The sequence below is a fragment of the Corvus moneduloides genome, chromosome 26, assembly GCF_009650955.1.
Source record: "Corvus moneduloides isolate bCorMon1 chromosome 26, bCorMon1.pri, whole genome shotgun sequence".
Lineage (NCBI taxonomy): Eukaryota > Metazoa > Chordata > Aves > Passeriformes > Corvidae > Corvus > Corvus moneduloides.
This window is the reverse complement of record NC_045501.1, coordinates 3569641-3588341: the sequence shown is the minus strand read 5'-3', so window position 1 is coordinate 3588341 and position 18701 is coordinate 3569641. Positions and strand designations below refer to the sequence as shown.

The 18701-nt window shown below is 45.2% G+C and overlaps 3 protein-coding genes across 4 annotated transcripts; 1 reads left to right on the top strand and 2 right to left on the bottom strand.

Annotated features, from left to right (window-relative positions):
* Positions 1-232: 232 nt before the first annotated feature.
* LOC116456036 (mast cell protease 1A-like) lies at positions 233-2911 on the bottom strand. Its single transcript, XM_032134533.1, has 5 exons — positions 2776-2911; positions 2199-2352; positions 1569-1710; positions 1197-1451; positions 233-651 (listed from the first exon to the last, which is right to left on the bottom strand). Exons 1-5 carry the CDS (start codon positions 2831-2833, stop codon positions 472-474), a joined length of 789 nt encoding a protein of 262 aa, XP_031990424.1. The 5' UTR covers positions 2834-2911; the 3' UTR covers positions 233-471.
* Positions 2912-8495: 5584 nt separating this feature from the next.
* Positions 8496-10093, top strand: LOC116456030 (olfactory receptor 10A5-like). The gene has a single exon (XM_032134528.1). It carries the CDS (start codon positions 9143-9145, stop codon positions 10091-10093), a length of 951 nt encoding a protein of 316 aa, XP_031990419.1. The 5' UTR covers positions 8496-9142.
* Positions 10094-12371: 2278 nt separating this feature from the next.
* LOC116456028 (olfactory receptor 4D2-like) lies at positions 12372-15635 on the bottom strand. 2 transcript variants are annotated; one of them, XR_004244525.1, is made up of 2 exons: positions 14239-15635; positions 12372-12972 (listed from the first exon to the last, which is right to left on the bottom strand). XR_004244525.1 is itself a non-coding variant. In XM_032134525.1 (1 exon), the coding sequence occupies exon 1, from the start codon at positions 15326-15328 to the stop codon at positions 14339-14341; it is 990 nt and encodes a 329-aa protein (XP_031990416.1). In that variant the 5' UTR covers positions 15329-15635; the 3' UTR covers positions 13091-14338. The 2 variants fall into 2 exon arrangements, 1 of the variants encoding a protein (XP_031990416.1); XM_032134525.1 differs by lacking the exon at positions 12372-12972 and having other exon boundaries at positions 13091-15635.
* Between the last annotated feature and the right edge of the window lie 3066 nt (positions 15636-18701).

Here is an 18701-nt window from a genome sequence, read left to right as displayed (position 1 = left end):
CTTCTGTTTCTGAAAGGCTGGATAAATGTTTTATACAGGCCGTTGTATCTGCCTGCTGGCTTGACTGCAAGAGGCTGATGGAGACAAGGGGGAGCATTTGTAGCATTTGGGGACTGCGACCTGTACTGCATGTCCCACCTACAATCTAGCTCAGGTTCTCTCAAAGAGTGTCATCTCCTCATTCGCACGCTCAGGGTTTGCATCCAGTTCCCAAGAAGGCTGCAGACACAAGCAAGTTTGAACATGCTTTTATTGATGGCCAGAAAGCAGAGGAGGAGCAGCAATGGGAGAAAGGGAACAAAGCTGTGTGTACTTGGGACCTGCATTTTTACCTTGCCACGGAGACTTTCCTTAGAGCAAAAGCCTGTGCCTGTGCCATGGGGGCTTCTCTGACTCCAGTTCGGCTGCCCCTGGGAGCTTCTGAGCACCAAGAGGTGTTTGGTGCTTTATGGAGAAGGGGCACTGAGCATTTTAGTCAGAGGAGGGAGACCCAGGCAGCTCTTGGAGTGCAAACCTCCTCAGCTGTTCACGTATCCAGGGCTCAAAATACGAGATTCTGGTAAATACCTCAGGGAAGAGGCATTGTTTATGTCCATGAGAAACAATGCCATGAGCCTTCTGACCGCAGACTAATGGGCCACCAGAATCACCCTGTGTCGTGAAAGAAGTGAGAGGGGTCAGACATGCCACAGCACAGCTCTTCCTGCCTTAAGGAACAAGTTTCCTCTTCCCTCCCTCCATGTAAAGAACCTCCTCTTCCAGCCACCTCCCTCCCTCCAGACCCGGCTCTGCAGGGTGTGTAGCTGCCTCACTACTTCTCTAAGCCCATCCATGAAACAATTCAGGCCTGGAGGCTCTTTGAGATTCAAAAGCTCAAGAAGAACATAGATCTACTTTAGACGTGGGGAAATATCCAAGCCATCCTAGCAAGGATGTTACAAAGAATTTACACACTGGAGCACTGGTTAGGCTGGGTAGAACATCCCCACGTAAGTAAAAAAGCAAATGATGTTGATATTTGGGAAAATGCACCCCAATTCAGGGAGCACATCAGCTTCAGAGCTTCTGTGAGGACCCTCAGCTCATCATTCTGAAGGTCCTGGTTCATTCTGGTCTCTTTTTACTTTCACCTGAGAACCAAGATAACTATCTAGTCCCAACCTCCTCCCAAGCTTGCAGCCCAAAACAACACTTACATGGTAAACTGCCTTTTTACCATAGTCATCACCAACACAGATCATAGACTGACGCTGGTAGTTACGGAATTGCTGACATTTTTCCTCATTTTGCACCTTCAGTTCCACCTCCTTCATCACGTTAGTCCTGAGCCCTGTCACCGATGTCCAGCCCCAGCCAGACACCTTACATTCAGCTCCTGCTGTCACACGTTCATTGCTCCTGGGCAAGGAGAGAAGCTGCACGTACTCAGTGATCCTGGCCGTTGGCTTCAGCTGTCAGGCAGAGAGAATGTGGGGTTAGAGCCAGCAAAAGGTTGGGAACAAGTTCACAGGTCTGGGGAGGTGAGCAGGGGGAGATCCCTCAGGCAGGAGGGATGTGTTGGGCCGTACCTTCAGCAGCACAATGTCATTTTTGAAGCTAACACGGCAATAGTTGGGATGGATGACCCAGTGTCCAACACGGATCTTCTGCTGGCTCCGTTCTCGGTCACTTATGTTGTGGGCTCCCAGAATCACAGTGACCCTCATGATCCTGCCAGGAAACACCAACACGTTCCAGCTGCACTGGCCACAGGAGCACAGCCCCCACTGCAGGTGGCTGGAGGGAGGTGGTGGTAGGATAAAGTTCCCCAGAGAGTAGCTGTCAGCAAGATGTCCTCTGCAGCCTGGGCTCCTTCCACACTCAACTGAGGATCCCTCACCACACACTGACAGAGGTGGGAGGTGCCCCATGCTGAAGACAAAGGGGAAGCAGGGAAGGGGAGACACTGGTCCCTCTTCTCCAGCAGTAGCTCTAAGCTGTGGTAGGAACCTGGAGACCACTGTGAGCATTCCTGTCCCCAAGGACACTCAGCCCCTGGCAGACAATTCCTGCAGCTCACAGAGGACAGCTCAGCTCATGGAGATCCCTGCTGTGCCTGAAGAGCACGGGGTGCTCTTCCAGCCCAGACCAGTACTGAGGCCTTTTGGGACTTTGTGAGACTGGAAAAAATCACCTGTACAAGAAAGACAAGGTCTTACCCTTCTTTGTCCACACAGTGAGCTGCTGAGAGCACTGCATCTGGGCGAATCAGGAACCCTCCACAGGAACTAGTTTTTGAGTGAGTTTGAATTTTTAAATAAGCCATGTAGGGTCTGGAGTGGGGCTTCACTTCTCGTCCACCAATGATCCTTCCTGGAAGAGAGATGGGAAATGTCAATATCACATATGCTGCTATTTTCTGTCAAGTTTGGAGCTGTAAAAACAGAGAGGGTCATCCTCTAACGTCACGTGCCAATGATACCAACAACTTTCCTTCCTTGTGCTGTCCAAGCATTGCTGGTTCACAATGGAGAGAAAGATAGCAGCACAGTCTGGGTATGACTGACCACACCTGGCCCTGGATGACTAAAATGCCATCAAAGGGCACAGCTCTAGTCCCTGCAATGCCTCACTGGTTCCAGGCACAGTCTGAGTGAGCTGAGAGATAAGAGGAGAGAGGAAAGTAGGAGTGTAGAGATAGAGAGAAGGCAAGGCAGGAACGTTGCTTGAGATTGCCTACTCAGTGTCCATCTGTGCCCTTGCATGTGCTTGTCTAAATCCCACCTCTTTACTCACCAGCCCCAGCCCAGGGCAGAAGGACAGAAGCACTCGTGAGCAGAAGGAGAAGCAGCATCTTCTACCACTGTGCTGATGAGCCAAACCAGTTGTTATGGCCAGGCAGGAGACAGGTACAGAATGACAACCTCTATATTTGTCATGTGGAGCTGGAACAGGAAACCTCAGCCTGGCTGCAGCTTGTGTCATTTGCTGCTTTTGTTCTTGCAACCCCCAAACTGTGGCTTGGTGTGGGGTTCATGACACATTCTACGCATTTTTGTCACGATCTTCTCAAAAAGATGGTGAGATCTGGGCTTGTTCAGAGCACCCATAGTGGCCACAGCAGGGAGAGGAATGGTGTATCTGCTGAGTGCATATCCCACTGGAGACCTTTGGAGAGAGCCCCCTTGGACCCTACATGTGGGCTGGTTCAATTTGGATTTTTTTTCTTTTTGGTTTTTTTTGTTTCCCCCCCATCCTCTGATAGGAATGGTGAGAGCTGGCCAGGGCCAGGCAAAGATCCTGGTTCTTATCAGAGGGGCTGACTGCCATCAGAGGTGTCCTTGGGAAATCAGAAATCACCAATCAGAGTAGCTAAGGGACAAGGCCAAGGGGAGCCTCACAACCTCAAGCACTGGTGCTCTAGATGATCTGACAAGTCTATAGTGATGAGGAAGTCTGAGGTCCAGCTGGGAAGTCAGACTGTGGGCCCGGGTCCAGATCAGCAGGTGCCCTGGCTAGGTGCAGGCCTGGCTGAGACACAGCCGGAGCTCAGGTGAGGACCAGGGTCAGAGTGTCCACGTGAGAAGGGGAGCAGCCCTGCCCAAGGCCTCTCTGAGTCCTCCCTGGGAGCTCTGGCTCGTGTTACAAGCTGGAAGGGGCTCAGCCTCGTTGTACTGACCCTCCTTTGGCCGTGAGCCCAGCCAGTGAAACCTCCAGGACGTTACCAATTTTATGTGGCTGTGGTCTAGAGAAAGCCCACAATTAAATCCTCTAGAGCAGACTGGCATTCCCCCTTACCCTGCATTCTAAAAAGACAATGGACTGTAGTACATGTCCTGGGGATCCTCCTGAAACCTGTTTGGTGGAAGGGATAAGGGCGGAAAGGAGGAGTTCCCGTTAAAGCTCGTAGCCCACAAGCAGCAATCCCCAGAGCCACAGTGTGACTGGCTCAGTAAGGGGTGACTCAGCCTATCCCAGTCATGTCTGTAATCAACACCTGCAGTGCTGCAGTGACGTGGCCTCAGCTGTGGCGCAAGTGGAGATGGGGCCTTTAGGCCCAGCCATCCCTTTCCTTCAGCATTGTGGAGAAAGGAGGTTTATGCAAAATAAGGAGAGAGAAAATGGGAAGAAGGAAAGAGGCAGAAGCAGGAGAGGTTATCCCAGTGAGTGGAGAGACCAGTGTGTCTGTGGAAGAAAAGCTTGAACAGCCTGGTGTGCAGGACATGGTGGGTGTGATCCGGCTGCAGGGCAGCAGGTGGGACTGGACAGGATGGAGGTTTGGGGCGACATTCCAGGAGCTGGATCCCTGCATGACTGGAGGCTCTCTGACAGGTCTCTAACATGAGTAGCAGGGCACTGCTCTGTAGCAGTCTTTTCACTGCTTTGACAGAGAATCCCAGGCCAACAGCCCCGGCAGGGATAGGAACCTCTTCAGTATTTGTTCTGGTTTGGCCAAATTTAGAAATACATCCTCTGAGAGAAGGCAGGCTACAACCAGGTTCGGGAAAAAATAAATTTTCCTCAAAGGAAAGTGAAAGAGATAAAAACTATTTATTTAACAAACACACAGGAAAAGGGATAATGATGCTAAATAATAAAACCTCCCGCTCTGCTGAGAGAAACCTGGGAAAATTTCAGAGTCCTTCCGTAGATCTCCCTCTCCCCCTCCTTGGAGCTGGGACGGGGTGGTGGGCCCACCTCCAGGGCCAAGGCCTCAGTGGAAAGTCCTCCCAATGTATTCTGATGTTGAAACAGTCCAGCAGAAAGAAAAGGAAAAAAACAAAGTCCCAGGAAAACAAAAGTTCAACTCTCTGGAGGAAAGGAGCTGGGGGAAAAAAAAACTTCCAAAAGCCACTGGAAAGAAAAGCAAGCCAGGAGCTTCCCTTCCCTCTCACCCTCCTGCCACAGCTGAAAAAAAAGTCTCTATCTCTGTGTGACCTTGAACAAGCTGCAAACTGCTTTGGAAAAGATTTGCTCAGTTTTTCCTTCCCCCTCTCAGGCTCAGTTTAAAGGCATAGAAAGGCACAAAAATTAATTTCTGGGCATAGGGCAGCGATATGGGATACACATCATAAAGTCACCCCAAGGCAGTATTTCAGGTGAGGGCACAGCCAAACAACACTGCCTTCACAGAATGACACACAAAATGTTGTAGAGGAATAGCTTGACAACGATTTATTTCTAGCGTATTACCATTATGCACTTAGGCTGTCTCTGCTTTTTTTAGTGTCTTAAAATACAAATCATAGGAAGAATGAGGGAAAATCACGGCCACTATCCTGAGACTGAGCACATAATCATGGTGAATAATTTCTCATAATGTTAAATGATTATTTGATTAATGGTTTGTGTGTTCTTCACTAAAGCTCTGATTTTATAATAAGAAACTTTAAAACCACAAATATTAGATAGATTATCAGTGGGTATTCTGAGGTGAACAAAGGAGGCCATTCTTGATTACCGAAGGCAGAATCAGGCCTTCAGGGCACAATTTCAGATGTGGTTGGAGGTCTGAAAAATTCACACAAATTCCATCCTTAGAGTGTTTTTTCCTCTCTGCTGACCACACAGGGGGATTGGCTCAAAAGATCACCAGCATTTCCGTGCCATCACATGGCTACAGAAAAGAAATCTCTGTTTGCTCACCTCTCTTGTATGGATAGGAAGCAAATTCTGTGAAATAAAAATATTCAGTCATTGAATGCAGGAACTTCATTCCCCCTACATTTTGATCTCCTATTGGTTATTGATCCCTTCACCTTTCATGCAAATTTGGTCCTCATTTTCTGGTTCTCTTATCAGTCTTTTCCCAGACTAGGTGTCTTCGACCACATCAGGGGATAATGCTACTCAGAGCTCTTTTTAGGTTGGTACTAGGTACAGATTTAATTAATGCAATTCCAATCAAATCTGATTATTGTTTGGTTGGCTCTTTTTTCCTACTGTAATTGATAGGAAATGGCCAGGAAGGAAGGAAGGAAATGATTCACAGCTGACAAGTAGTCACATAAGACTGAAGAATGAAATGTGAGGGGCTGGAGTTGAACGGAAACTCTCCTACAAGAGACAGCACTGCCCCTAAAGCCACCCAGCCCAATTAAACAAAGGCAGCAGGCTTCATCAGGCTAATTCTGTCCCAGGAGTCACACATCCCTTGATGTTTCCAGCTATTGCTCAGACCTTTCAGGTTAACAATCAATCACCAGCTGGTGCAGGAGGCAGAGTTCATAGCCTTAGACGTGTAAGACATGAGGTGCCTGTGTCTGCAGAAGTCCCTCTGGTCCCACTTTGCAGACAATGGAGGGAAGGCTGCCACCCAGAAGAGCATTTCACGTGCTGCTATAAGGATGTCATTGTTTGCTACATCCTCTTGCCCACAGAGGGAGCACAGTTCTGAACAACCATCCCTGACATTTCTGAAATCAGATTAAATCAATCTCACCTGTAGGGGAATTAGGGCTTGCAAGAGGCTCTGCTTAAACCAGGCGTCAGAGGCAGCTCAGCTGTTCCCTTCTTGGGCAAAAACCAGAGATGCATTTAGATCTCTACCTTTTCTGCTGCGGCCAATTCAACTGAATTGAAGCAAATCTAACAAATTCCTTTTCTTCCTCTCTGTCAGACAAGTCTTTGCTGACTTTCTATGGTATATACCACGTACTAATGTCAACAGATTATTTAAGCTGTGACAGAAGATCATCTGCATTTAAAATATAATTTTTAATCTGCAATGTAAGCTGACATAGGAATCATCAGCCCAACACTGTCCCTAATGCAAGAAAACAAGGAAAATACTTCTATCAAAATTTGAATGACCCATTTTGGAGGCACTGGATGGAGAACTGCTGGAGGTAGGACACTTTACTTCAAAATGTCTATTGTGAATGTATACAGAAAATCCAAGGAAGAACTGAGACCAAAACTTACTTAAAGGGCCTCAGAGCCACTACACAAAAATTACATAAATTGAGGGCTGTTTCTGAGAGGTGTTCTGAATTAGGGAATAAAAGACCAACTGTCAATAAAACAGTGGCTGCTGTGAGTGTTTCTGACTTCAGCAAAGAGCTAATGATCAAAGCAATAGTCCAAACCTTTCATAAAGGCTTGGAGAGCAGAATTAGCTAGTTTCCACTTCAGCTACATGGATCTAACAAGTTAAGAGAACCGATGTGAATGAGTGCTGTTAGAGGTTGCAGGGAGCTTTTCATGCTGTTCTCTATTACTGCAGGCCTGGGTCCTAGGGTATATCCCTGTGTCCTGCAGCCATAGGGAGGAGGAGGAGAGAAGATCCAGCAGGCAGGAATTGTGCAGCAAGATTGATTGATTTAATTATTTTACAAACTCTTTTATAGACTTTTTTTCTTCATAGTCTAATTGGACAAAGGATCAGCCCCCCCCCCTTGGGGTGATTGGCTAAAATCCTAAAACATCCATTGTCAAAATATTTTTCTACTATACCATAAACAAGACTTTTCAAGGTTGCAGGTGGCTTGGTTGTTTACATTCCCTGCTACCTCTTCTGTGAGAGAGAAAAGTCTCTCACGGACTTAGAAAATAGCAAGAAAATCCTTGCTAGCAGCATTTTTGTATCTACAGTTCTCTATCTGTCATGCATAGGCTGTAGGGAGGTACCACTCAAAAATGTTCTTCCGTTCCTTATTTAATGGAAACAGTCGAGCCCAGAAAGATCCCTTTCAAATACATCAGGCCATCAAATGTCTGAGAATATTAGGAGTTTCTTTATTGTGCTTGTGTGTTAAACTCATCTGGGGCTCCGGGATCCACAGCTTGCACCTTCGTGTTCATGTCATAAAACCCACAGACTAAAGATGTCCTGTGTGAGTAACTTCCAGCCTGAAGGGGAAATCAGACGGAGCCAGAGTGAGGAGTGACGGAGCCATGGCAGAGCCGTGTGCACTGCTCTTGCTTCGAGGCTGTGTCCTTCTCTGCATGCCAGCTGTGTTGACATGCTCCATGTGTGTACAGTGTAAAAGGTGCTTCCCCCTCTGTCCCCATTTATGGAAACATTTCTGACACCAAAACGCATTTTTGTGCCTTGAGATTTGCTAGTGTAGGGCAGTGGCTGGTGCCCCTTTGGTAAGAGATGGTGAGTCTGAAGGGTGCAGAATTAACCACCCCTTTCTCCTCTGTGGCAGGCTGATCTCTTCTCTCTTTCAGTGCCTCAGTTTCCCATCCTGGGCAGTGAGAAAAACAGAGCTGGTCCAGCACTGCGTGAACATCCCATTGGCATCGCACACGCAGCAATGCTCCTCGGGGTAACGAGGCCATGTGAGTCATGAAGAGGATGGAACTGAGCTTCACCCTCTGCACTTTCTTATCATTCTGCATGGGTACCTCTACCTCGAATTATTCCTTCTTCCTTTTCCTGTCTACAGACAGGATTTTGCTTTGGTTTACTTTGGTGCTGCTTTCTTTTGTCTGTGGGTGTTTTGGTGGATGGGAGTTGGCTTAGGTCTTCCCTTCACAGCTTTTGCTTGCTCTGTTTGGGAGTGCTTTCCCCAAAACTGGGCTCTTTGAAGTATTTCTGTCCCACAGGCAGCTGGGGATTGATGTGAATATGAGCCAAAGCCTCCCACAGCTCAAACTTCCCTGGCTTCCATCTGAAGTTGAGCTGCTCTAAAGGTAACTTTGGATGTCTTGGGGGAAGGCTGTCTCCCCTGTCAGTCCACTCAGCAGGAAAAACAGAGTGCAAGGAGCAGTGCCCACTGCTCCCTAAGGTAGCAAAATGGGTTTTCTTTGGTCTGTGGGTGTTTCAGTTGTCATCTGGGCATTCCCCTCACTGCAGAAAGTGCCTGTGGGACCAGCTGGGAGCAGAGACCTGACATCTGGGGGGAGTGCATATTGTCAGCAATAAATCCTGCACCCATTATGAAGCCACCCCTTACATGCCAGCTCCTCTTAGTGGAAGGTTTGGTGACTGTCTCAAACAATGGCACTTGGAGGGCCCTGACACTATGCACTTCCAGCACACACAACCATTGCCTCCTCAATTTGCTCAGCCCAACCTGCTCTAGAGTTACACCATCTGATCCAGCAGCTCTGCAGCGATTCACAAGAGACTCCTTGTCTGAGTAACTGGCTGAAGCACCCTGATCTTGGTGCAGTGACTATGGCTCTGATGGTCTGTCCATCTGATTCCTCCTAGATGGAGCCAGCAGAGGAACGAGATGCAGGAAACCACACCCTGCTGACCGACTTTGTCCTCTCTGGATTGTCCAGCCGCCCAGAACTTCAGCACTTGCTGTTCTTCACAATCTGCTTTGTTTACAGCTTGACTCTCTTTGGAAACCTTCTCATCTGCATGGTCACAGTGCACCCCACCCTCCACGTGCCCATGTACTTCTTCCTCCGCGTCCTGTCCTTCCTGGATATTTCCACAGCATCAGTCGTTGTCCCCAAGATGCTGGTAAACCTCCTGTCAGAGGACAGGAGCATCTCCTACTCGGGCTGTGTCACACAGCTCTACTGTGTGGTGTTCTTAGCGGCCACTGAGTGGTACCTTTTGGCAGCCATGGCCTATGACCGCTACATGGCCGTATGCAGCCCCCTGAGATACGCTGCCATCATGAACACCAGAGTCTGCCTCTCCTTGGTGCTGCTGTCCTGCTGCAGTGGCAATGTTGTGTCGGTGGTGCAGACAGCCTGGGTGTTCACGTTGTCCTTTTGTGGGCCCAGGAGGATTAACTACTTCTTCTGTGACATCCCCCCGCTCATCATGCTCTCCTGCACTGACACCTCGCTGTACGAGAAGCAAATCATCTCAGCCACAGTGCTCGTCATCCTCACACCCTTCTGCCTCATCCTGCTGTCCTATGCCTGCATCATCTCCAGCATCCTGAAGCTTTCCTCTGCAGAGAGCAGACACAAGACCTTCTCCACCTGTTCCTCACACCTTACTGTTGTAACATTGTACTGTGCAAGTGGGACTTTGATTTACTTACAGCCAAAATCCAGTAATTCACAAGACACAAAGAAAATCCTTGCTCTGATATACACAACTGTAATTCCCACATTAAACCCCCTGATTTACAGCCTGAAGAATAAAGAAGTGAGAGAAGTACTAATCAGAGTGATAGCTGCGTTGATGAAGAGATGAAGATTTTCTTGTCCATGAATGTGCGGATTAAAAACCTTATTTCCATTTTTGGTGGGTTTTGATGGTTTACTAGCTCAGTGGAAACTGCAGGCACAAAGATCTATTTCACACTTGTAAATATTTTGTCTTTTTCATTGCTTCAGAAGCAAATTATTTGGAATTTCTATCTCAATTTTTTCCTTAGGAGTACAATATATATACCAGACATTTCTTCTAAAGCAGAGCATCTGAAACCCACCCCACTCCCCATGTCTAATTCAGGTGTCTAGGTTGGAACTTCTCACTTCCATTGAGGAGTTCACCTCACCCTTTCACTGAAGAAATACTCCTTTACAGTGAGCTTTTCAGGCTAAGCATGACTAATTGATAGGGACTAGGTGTTTTGCTTTGCCCTTTTTTCCCCTTGTTATATGTTTTCCATTCCTTCCAGCAGAAAAGAGTGAAAGTGATAAGGAAATTAGTTCACTTCTTTCAGAGACTCATGTTTTTCATTTAAGGTGTGGGGAAAGTAAAGGAAAGGAAGATTAACTAATGCTCATTCCTTATTTCCAGTGAGAACTCAGCATTTAATACAGTCCAGTGCCCACACACCAAGCACTGCGGAGTCTGAGTCATGGGACAAGAGTATTCTGCCTGTCTCAGCTTGAGAAATTCATTCATGAAAAGAAGACAGTTTCAAGAGGATTAGCTGATATCTGCAGGGGCACACAGAGAAAAGGGCTGCTACAACCTAGGAGTATTTATTTGGGAGGGTTTTGAAGTTTGTTCTGAATAGAACAGGCCCCCTGGCTTGGTGAATAGCCTGGGCCTGAGCCTGCAGCATCAGAACTGTGGTTTCCGTATTGAGGCCAAGCAAAAGAAATCTTCACTACCAGTGTGGTCATACTGATCTTTGAAGGCTGTCAGAAAGGTTTAAGGTTTCACCTGACTTAGTTACCTGACCATAAAGGCAGTAAAGGGCAGTATAATTGAGTATAATGTTCTTCTTTTGGTTTAGTTTGCCTGTAAAAGAGAAAGGCAATGTAAGTCATCTCAGGATGAAGCCATTGCCTGACTTCAGAAACTTCACAACAATGAACTGAGTTAATTCACAGCAATGAATTGAGTTAATGACAAAGTGGTTAATTGCATTTGGCAATGTTGTTTGCTTAGACTCCTCTAGGGAACTTAACTTGTCTCTGTATTGTTGAAACCCTTTTTTCTTTATAATTAGAACACTGGAGAAAGAGCTAATGAAATTTCATTTACAATTCTACAGGCTTTGCTTCTGGGACCTGATCTACTTTTACCTCTGTAAAAACAGAGAATTTTTTTTCTTGTTTTATTCCCTGAAAAGATAATACTGAAAGAAACATTTCTTAAAAAAAAAAAGAAAAAAAAAAAGATTAATTACTCTAGTATAGTAACAGTAGTGTTAATCACTTTAAGGGACATTGCATTCCAAATGGTTAAAACTTTTAATTTGCCTCTTTTAAAGATGTCTCAGACTCCAGCCCAAGGAGAAAGAGACATCCAAAACCATTCATCCATTTGGAATAAACCCTTTTTATATCTGCTGGAGTGCCCTCCCACCAAACACTATCAGCAATTTACTGTTTTTCCTGAATCCATCTCTTCTGTTTCCTGTTTCCATAATGCCACATGTGCATCAAAGATACCCCAAACAGAAACTGATGTGGTAGAAAGCCAGACAGGTCTTTAGCTGATGTAAATCAGAATTTCACCTCTAGCAAGGAGCACTGATTTTTGGTCTCTAAGAAACAGCCATTGGTTTTGCTAGAGCAGAGCTCACTTACACCGTCCTCTCTCCTGTATAAAAATGGGAAGTTCTGGCTAAATTATGGATTCAGTGGATCACAGCTTCACAAATAGATCAGGGCAGAAGTTTGTGCCTGGATTCATCTCCCCAACCCCAATATGTGAACTGTTGATTCTAGCATTTTTATGGAAGAATGCATTTTAAAAACTCATCTATTTTAACATTTTAATTTCTTTCTATTAATTATTTTCAGAAGTCTGTGTGAAATGGTATTTAATAATTAATTAATTCACTTTTTCTGACAAAAATTAGTACTGATTTAAATGTCTATCTTGATATGGGCTGCTGAGCTCTTGACATGCTGCCACAGTTTATGGTTCTGTCAAGATCACCTCCTATCATGGGTGCACTTGGTCTCCTTAAGGAGGCTCCAAGGAAACAGCTAAATTAGTCATTAGACATGTGTCATTGGTGCAGTACTTGATTCTTCACTCTAGAAACACCAAATAAAATTTTAACATTGTTGGAATGTGCTGCTTCTTTAATTTAGCTTATAACATTAAAGGTCAGTGTTGAGTTTAATTTTTTATTGACATTACAAGGGGTTTATTAATATACACGTGTATATATAGTATATAATGTATATTAGAGAGAAAGGAAAGGAGAAAGGGAAAAGGAAAAGAAAGGAAAGGGAAAAGAAAGGCAAGGAAAGGGAAAAGGAAAAGAAAAAAGAGAAAAGGAAAGGAAAGAAGCTAGATTTCTTGAATTGTTGAATTTATATTAAAAGTGATCTGGAGAATTCTAGATGATGGCTCCTAGAGGTCACATGGTTCAGAAATAAGATAAGTTACAATAAATAATAAATACAATAAATAATTATAAATAAATTCGTGCACCTTACAGCTTGATGCCACAATTCTGTAATTATCACCCTTGGAGCCAGAAACAACCAACACACTCTGACGAGGTGAGGAAAGCGTTATCTAAAGGATGCAAAGAGACAAACCCTTCTCCAGTCTCTGGCACACAATGCTCACCCTCTACCAGCAGGGAGTGAGTGAAGCAGCTCCATCAGAAGCAGCCTGGGCACAGCTGACATTTGGGCAGTCAGACCTCCAGCCTGATGGGCAAGGATTCACAGTTAGCTGAGAAATTAAATATCAGTCAGTTTATACACACAGCCAGCACAATGAGCCCTTCAGCTCCCCATGGAAGAAAGGAGAGATGGAGAAAACAAAGAATGTCAAGGAATTTTTTGATTTTAAGACATGACATGAAATTCTGACCTTTGACAAAACCATCAAATAGGAGGTGTTTTCCTCTTGTTTCCTTTTATTACTTTCTTACTTTTATCTTCTTTTTTTTCTTTTTCTTATTCTGAATTCTACATCCTCGTATCACTTTCTCTTCCCATCAGTTGTTTATATGTTTTGTGGGGGTTTCTTTTCTTTCTACCGTCATGAGGGATTTCATTTCTCACTTGTCTCTCTAAGGGAATTAAACTCAAACTGCTCTAAACCTAAATAACCCTTACAGCTCTGAGAATTTTCTCCCACTAAAGCATTTTCAGTATGCTTTTTTCTCTATCTCAACATTGCCAGTGAAGTTACTAATGAAGTAATGTGCAGATGCCATCATGCTGATGCCAAATTGATTTTTGCCTTTTTTCTTTCACATATTCTCTGTATTCTTTACACATATATTTGTAGCTCTGCAGCCTATTATTGTATTCTAGCTAGTTTTTCCAGTACTTTTCCCTGCCCTGATAGGCAGAAAGACAAAACACATTCCAAGGCCCCTATCCTATCTTAGTTCTCCCTAGGAACCAAGGTTGAGACCCGCTCTTCGAGACGTATTTTTATAAACAAAGCTTAGTTCCCATCTGAGGGGGGAAGACTTAGAAAAGGGTTGAACCCAGGGGGGGAAATTACCTCACCTCTTATGTCTCTAATTGGTGATTTTTGTCAAATATACTGATTTGCTAAACTTATCAAACTGTATTCACCCTGGGGGAAGGTGGGCATTTTGTGGACACTTTCCATGTCTGCCCCTGGAGGCCTCCAATAAAGACCAGCCTTTATATTACCTCCTATACTAATACCATCTCAAAAGTGTGTTGTTTTAATTCCAGGTTCCTTAAGGCATCAGTGCTAACTTAGAGGTGAAACTACACTGGATTGCTAAAGAGAAGTGAGACGTGCTGGAGTGGAAGGCTCAGCTGTGATTTCCACAGGAGAGAACAAGGGCGTGGGTAGGGCCCCTTGCATGGTCAGTATCCAGGGTGTGTCGTGGTGATGTCTTTGCAGGTGATTTATTACAAACAACTTTTATTAGGCCCTAAACATTATACCATACTCCATGGAGGATGAGAAAACATGTGACTGACCTTCCTAAACTGATGGGAGGTGAATGTTGTCCCCATCTCACATCTAGGAAGTTGCTCGCTAACTGAAGGAGCAGGGATACCAGTGGTGAACAGAGTTTTGTCATGGAAACACCAGATTTGATGTCTTTGGATCTGCTATCCGATGTGGTTTCTGTATGCCTCCTGACAGAAATATTTTCCCCAGTGTTCTCCTGATGGCCTTTTTCATCTCAGTGTTTCTCAATGTGTAGATCATTGGGTTTAGCATGGGAGTGACCACAGTATAAACAATGGAGGCCACCTTGTCCCTAGGGTGTTTCTTATCAGGCTGAGCATAGGTGAAGATGGAGGGGATGAATATTAAGCTCACAACAGTTATCTGTGTCCCACAGGTAGACAGGGCTTTTCGCTTCCCTTCTGTGATGCACATCCTTATCTTAAGCAAGATGACAATGTAAGAAATAATCAAGATTACAAACAGGGTGATGAGGATCCCTCCACTGTTAAACACCATCTGTAGTTCAGCCCTGCGAGTGTCAGTGCAGGCTAGTTTGATGACTTGAGGGACATCACAGTAGAAATTGTCCAGTACATTTGGGCCACAGAATGGTAGCTGAAGAAGAAAACCAGTTTGTATAACAGAATGAAGAAATCCAGCAAACCACGCAGCTGCCACCAGTCCTGTGCACACGTTCCAGTTCATGATAGCCAGGTAGCGCAGCGGCTCGTAGATGGCCACGTACCGATCAATCGTCATCCCTACGAGTAAAAAAGACATTGCACCTGCAATGAAATGGAAGAAGAACATCTGGAGGAAGCACTCACTGAATGAGATCGTTGTACGCTGGGTGAGGAGGCCTGACAGCAGTTTGGGAGTGTTGACCGAGGAATCGCTGATGTCAAGGAAAGCGAGGTTGGCCAGGAGAAAGTACATGGGTGTGTGGAGCTGCTGATCCACAGCCACCATGGCAATGATGGTGAAGTTCATTAGCCAGGTAATTACATAGATGAGAAAGAAGATCACATAGAGACAATACTGCAGCTTGTGATTCCGTGTCAGGCCCAACAGGACAAATTCTGTCACCGTAGTGGTGATGTTCTTTAATTCCATTCTTTATCCCTGCACCAACAAGAGCAATAAAGATGACTATAAATGTGTGTTGGACTATAGAATTATTAAAACAAAGAATCATAGAATGTTGGGAGGGATTTCTGGAAGTCATCAAGTCCCACAAACTCTGGACTGTTCAAGTGTATGACCAGTCTTATAGGAAAAACAAACAAACAAACTCCCTTACATTTAGAGAGAACTTAGGATGTTCCAGTTAGTGTCTGTTGCCCTTCATCTTACTGTTGTACTGCTCCAGGAAGTGTCTGGCTCCACCTCCAGACGCTTCAGCGTCTCATCAGCTAGTTATATACAGCTCATCAGCTAGTTATATACAGAAATAAGGTCTCCCCTTAGCCTTCTCTTCCATAAGGGTGAACATATCCAGTTCTCTCAGCCTCTCCTTGAGATCCAGTGATCCAGCCCAGTGATTAATTTGGAGGCCCTCCAAGGAATTCAGTCGACTGTATCACTGTCTTTCTTGTCCTGGAGCGCTGTGGTCTTGCCACAGTCCTGCACTGATAGAGGGGTGGGATCATTTCCCTGCACGAGCTGGCCAGACCTTTGCTAGCAGAGCCAAAGCTGTCTGTGACCTTCTTTGACAGAGGAACACATTCCCATCTCCTGTTCAGCTGTTTGTCTACCAGGGTCATTATCTACACAGCTGCTTCCTGGACAGGCCACTAGCCTCTGCTGACTGCACAGGCTTGTCCTTTCTCAGATGCCAGATGGCATATTTACTCATGTCAGACTCACCAAACTGTCCCTACAAATACCAGCCCTGCCATCCAGTGTACTGCCTACTTTCCCCATTTTGCTGTCCTCCACAACTCCTATCACTACATGCCGTTGCATGAAGTCCCTCTCTATTTCTCTTTTAGGCCTCTTTCTGGTATTGGAAGGCTGCTGGAAGGTTTCCCCAGAGCTTTCTCACCTCTCCATACACTAAATAACCTCAGCTCTCTCAGCCTATTCTCACAGGGGAGGTGCTCCAGCCTCCCCTCCTTGGATCAGGAGGCCCATGGTCCATTTGTGCAGGTCCATGTGTTTCTTATGCTTGGGGCCCCAGAGCTGAGCACCATTCTCCAGATGGGGTCTCAGGAGAGGGGAGTTTATGAGTGGAATTATCTCCCTTGACTTGCTGGCCGTGCTGCTTTTGATGCAGCCCAGGATAGGATTGGCTTTCTGGGCTGTGAGAGGATATCGACAGGATAAATCCAGTTTCTCATCTACCAAACACCCTCAAATCCTTCTCTGCAGGGCTACTCTCAATCCATTCATTGCCCAGCCTTGGGATTGCCCTCACCCACGTGCAAGACCCTGTACTAGGCCCAGTGGAACTTCCTGAGGTTTGCCCCAGCTCACTTCTCTCCTGTTAAGGTCCCCCTGTATGGCATCCCTTCCCTCTAGAACATCAGCCACACCCCTCAGCTTGTAAAGCAGCACCTCTGCCTGGAATGCACCTCACCTAAAGCAAGGGCTTGCAAGTTAGGGTGAGCTGAAGCTTAATCCATGCAGCTGAAGGGGTTCTGTGTCTGAATATAGACAGAAGAGTCACCCACACAGGACCTGCTTTCCTTAATCCTCCACTCCCATCATTTGGACTGGCTGGACATGTAAGTCCACACTGGGCCAGGTGATCTGTGCACTAAAAAATAAGTCAGGACAAGGGAGGTGGCTGTCTCAGCTCCCATCAGAGTCAAGAAATCTGGAGAGGGAATGTGCTCCCCCTAAAAGGTGACACCACTGTGGTCAGGCTACTCCTCCTTGGGCTCCATGGACAGCTCAACCCCAATTTCTTTCCAAGTTCTGACCTTCCCTTACATTAGATTATTACAAAGATCTCTGCATCACAGTCCTTTTTCAAACTTCTTTTCAGTCAGATAACTGGCATGAGTTAAAATCACAGACACGGTGTTTCAAGTTTTAGAAAAATAATGTTGTAATATCCAGTGAATTTGGAGACACTGTGAGGAAGTTCTAAGAGAAGATGGCATCTGCTCACCTGCACCCACAGCCCAAGATGACTGAGCCATTTCCCTGATGAGAAGTTGCTGCCTCTATTTGGCTGCTGAAACAAAAATCTAATTCCTTACAAGAAAAAGCCATATGCAGAATAAACCACAACTGTTTTATCTTCCCCTATAAACTGTTAAACTATTCCCAAAATGGAATTTCCGACAACTGTAGAAACCAGAACTTGCTGCACATTTCCATTGTCTCTGGTGAATACTCTGCAGGGATTCTGTAATTTTTTCCCTGTCACAGTTAGCTCCTTAGTGTCAGTGAATAATTCCATTTTAAATCCTTATACACCTAATCCTATTTTCTGCCTGAAAATTGCAGACTTTTTCCACAGGTCCAAAAAGGAAAGCTGCTTTTGGTATGAAATCATGTTTTCTAGCAATCCTGTTAATACTATAATAATAATAGTAATTATTAATTATAATGATTACTATTAATAATAATCCTGTTTGTTCTCATTTCCCATAAAAAGTAGTATTTTCACAGAAGCTTGGGGGAGAGAAAAAGCAATTTGCTTTCAACTCTAATCCAACCTTTCTTTTTTGCCTCAGTAATCTCCCTAACATAAAAGTAAGATCGAGCTCCAGCGAAAAACTGAAATACAGAAATGCTGTGAGACAGCTGGGACTCGTGCAGCACAGCCTGCATTCTCTCAGACCTCTCCCAACACATGGGGAGTATCTCTCAAGATGACTCTCTTAAGTAAGATATATCACAAGAGATAAGCAAGCGTTTTCAGGTCATCTTCTCTTTCACAGTATAATCACTGGTCACTGGCAGCGTGTGGAATTCCTCGTCCTTCCAGTACTTTTGGCAGAAAGAGCAAATACCTTCAGCAAACTCCTGTTTCTGTGATCCAGCTTCACAAAAGCTACGAGATGCCATTCTCAAGTTACAAGATAATACAGCACAGCTCTACTCAGAGGAGCAGGGGATGCAAAGCTACCTCCAACAGAAGACTCCAACAACCTTCCCTTGTAGGATTCCTGATGCCTTTGTTAAGGGAAATGATGGGATTCAAGAAGAAAGCAAAATCTCAAATCACCTTGCACTTCTGGTCATTCAAAAAAGAATAACAATAATATAATTAGCAAAACTCGATTTTGTCACCATGGGGCTAATTAAAAAGTTCTTGTAGTGCTTCATGTCATGTGGATCAGGACCACGTGCAGATGCAGGAACCTTGTGATAATTGGAACAGAACTAAGATGGGAATTTTCATGGCAGTGTAGTCACTTCTCCCATTCACAAGACGAGAAAATGCAAATTATAACTCTCCCAACCACAGACTTGCTGCCCTGGAGCTTGTGTTCAACTGTGCTTTGAAATAAAAGTTCAGTCATTGCTACAG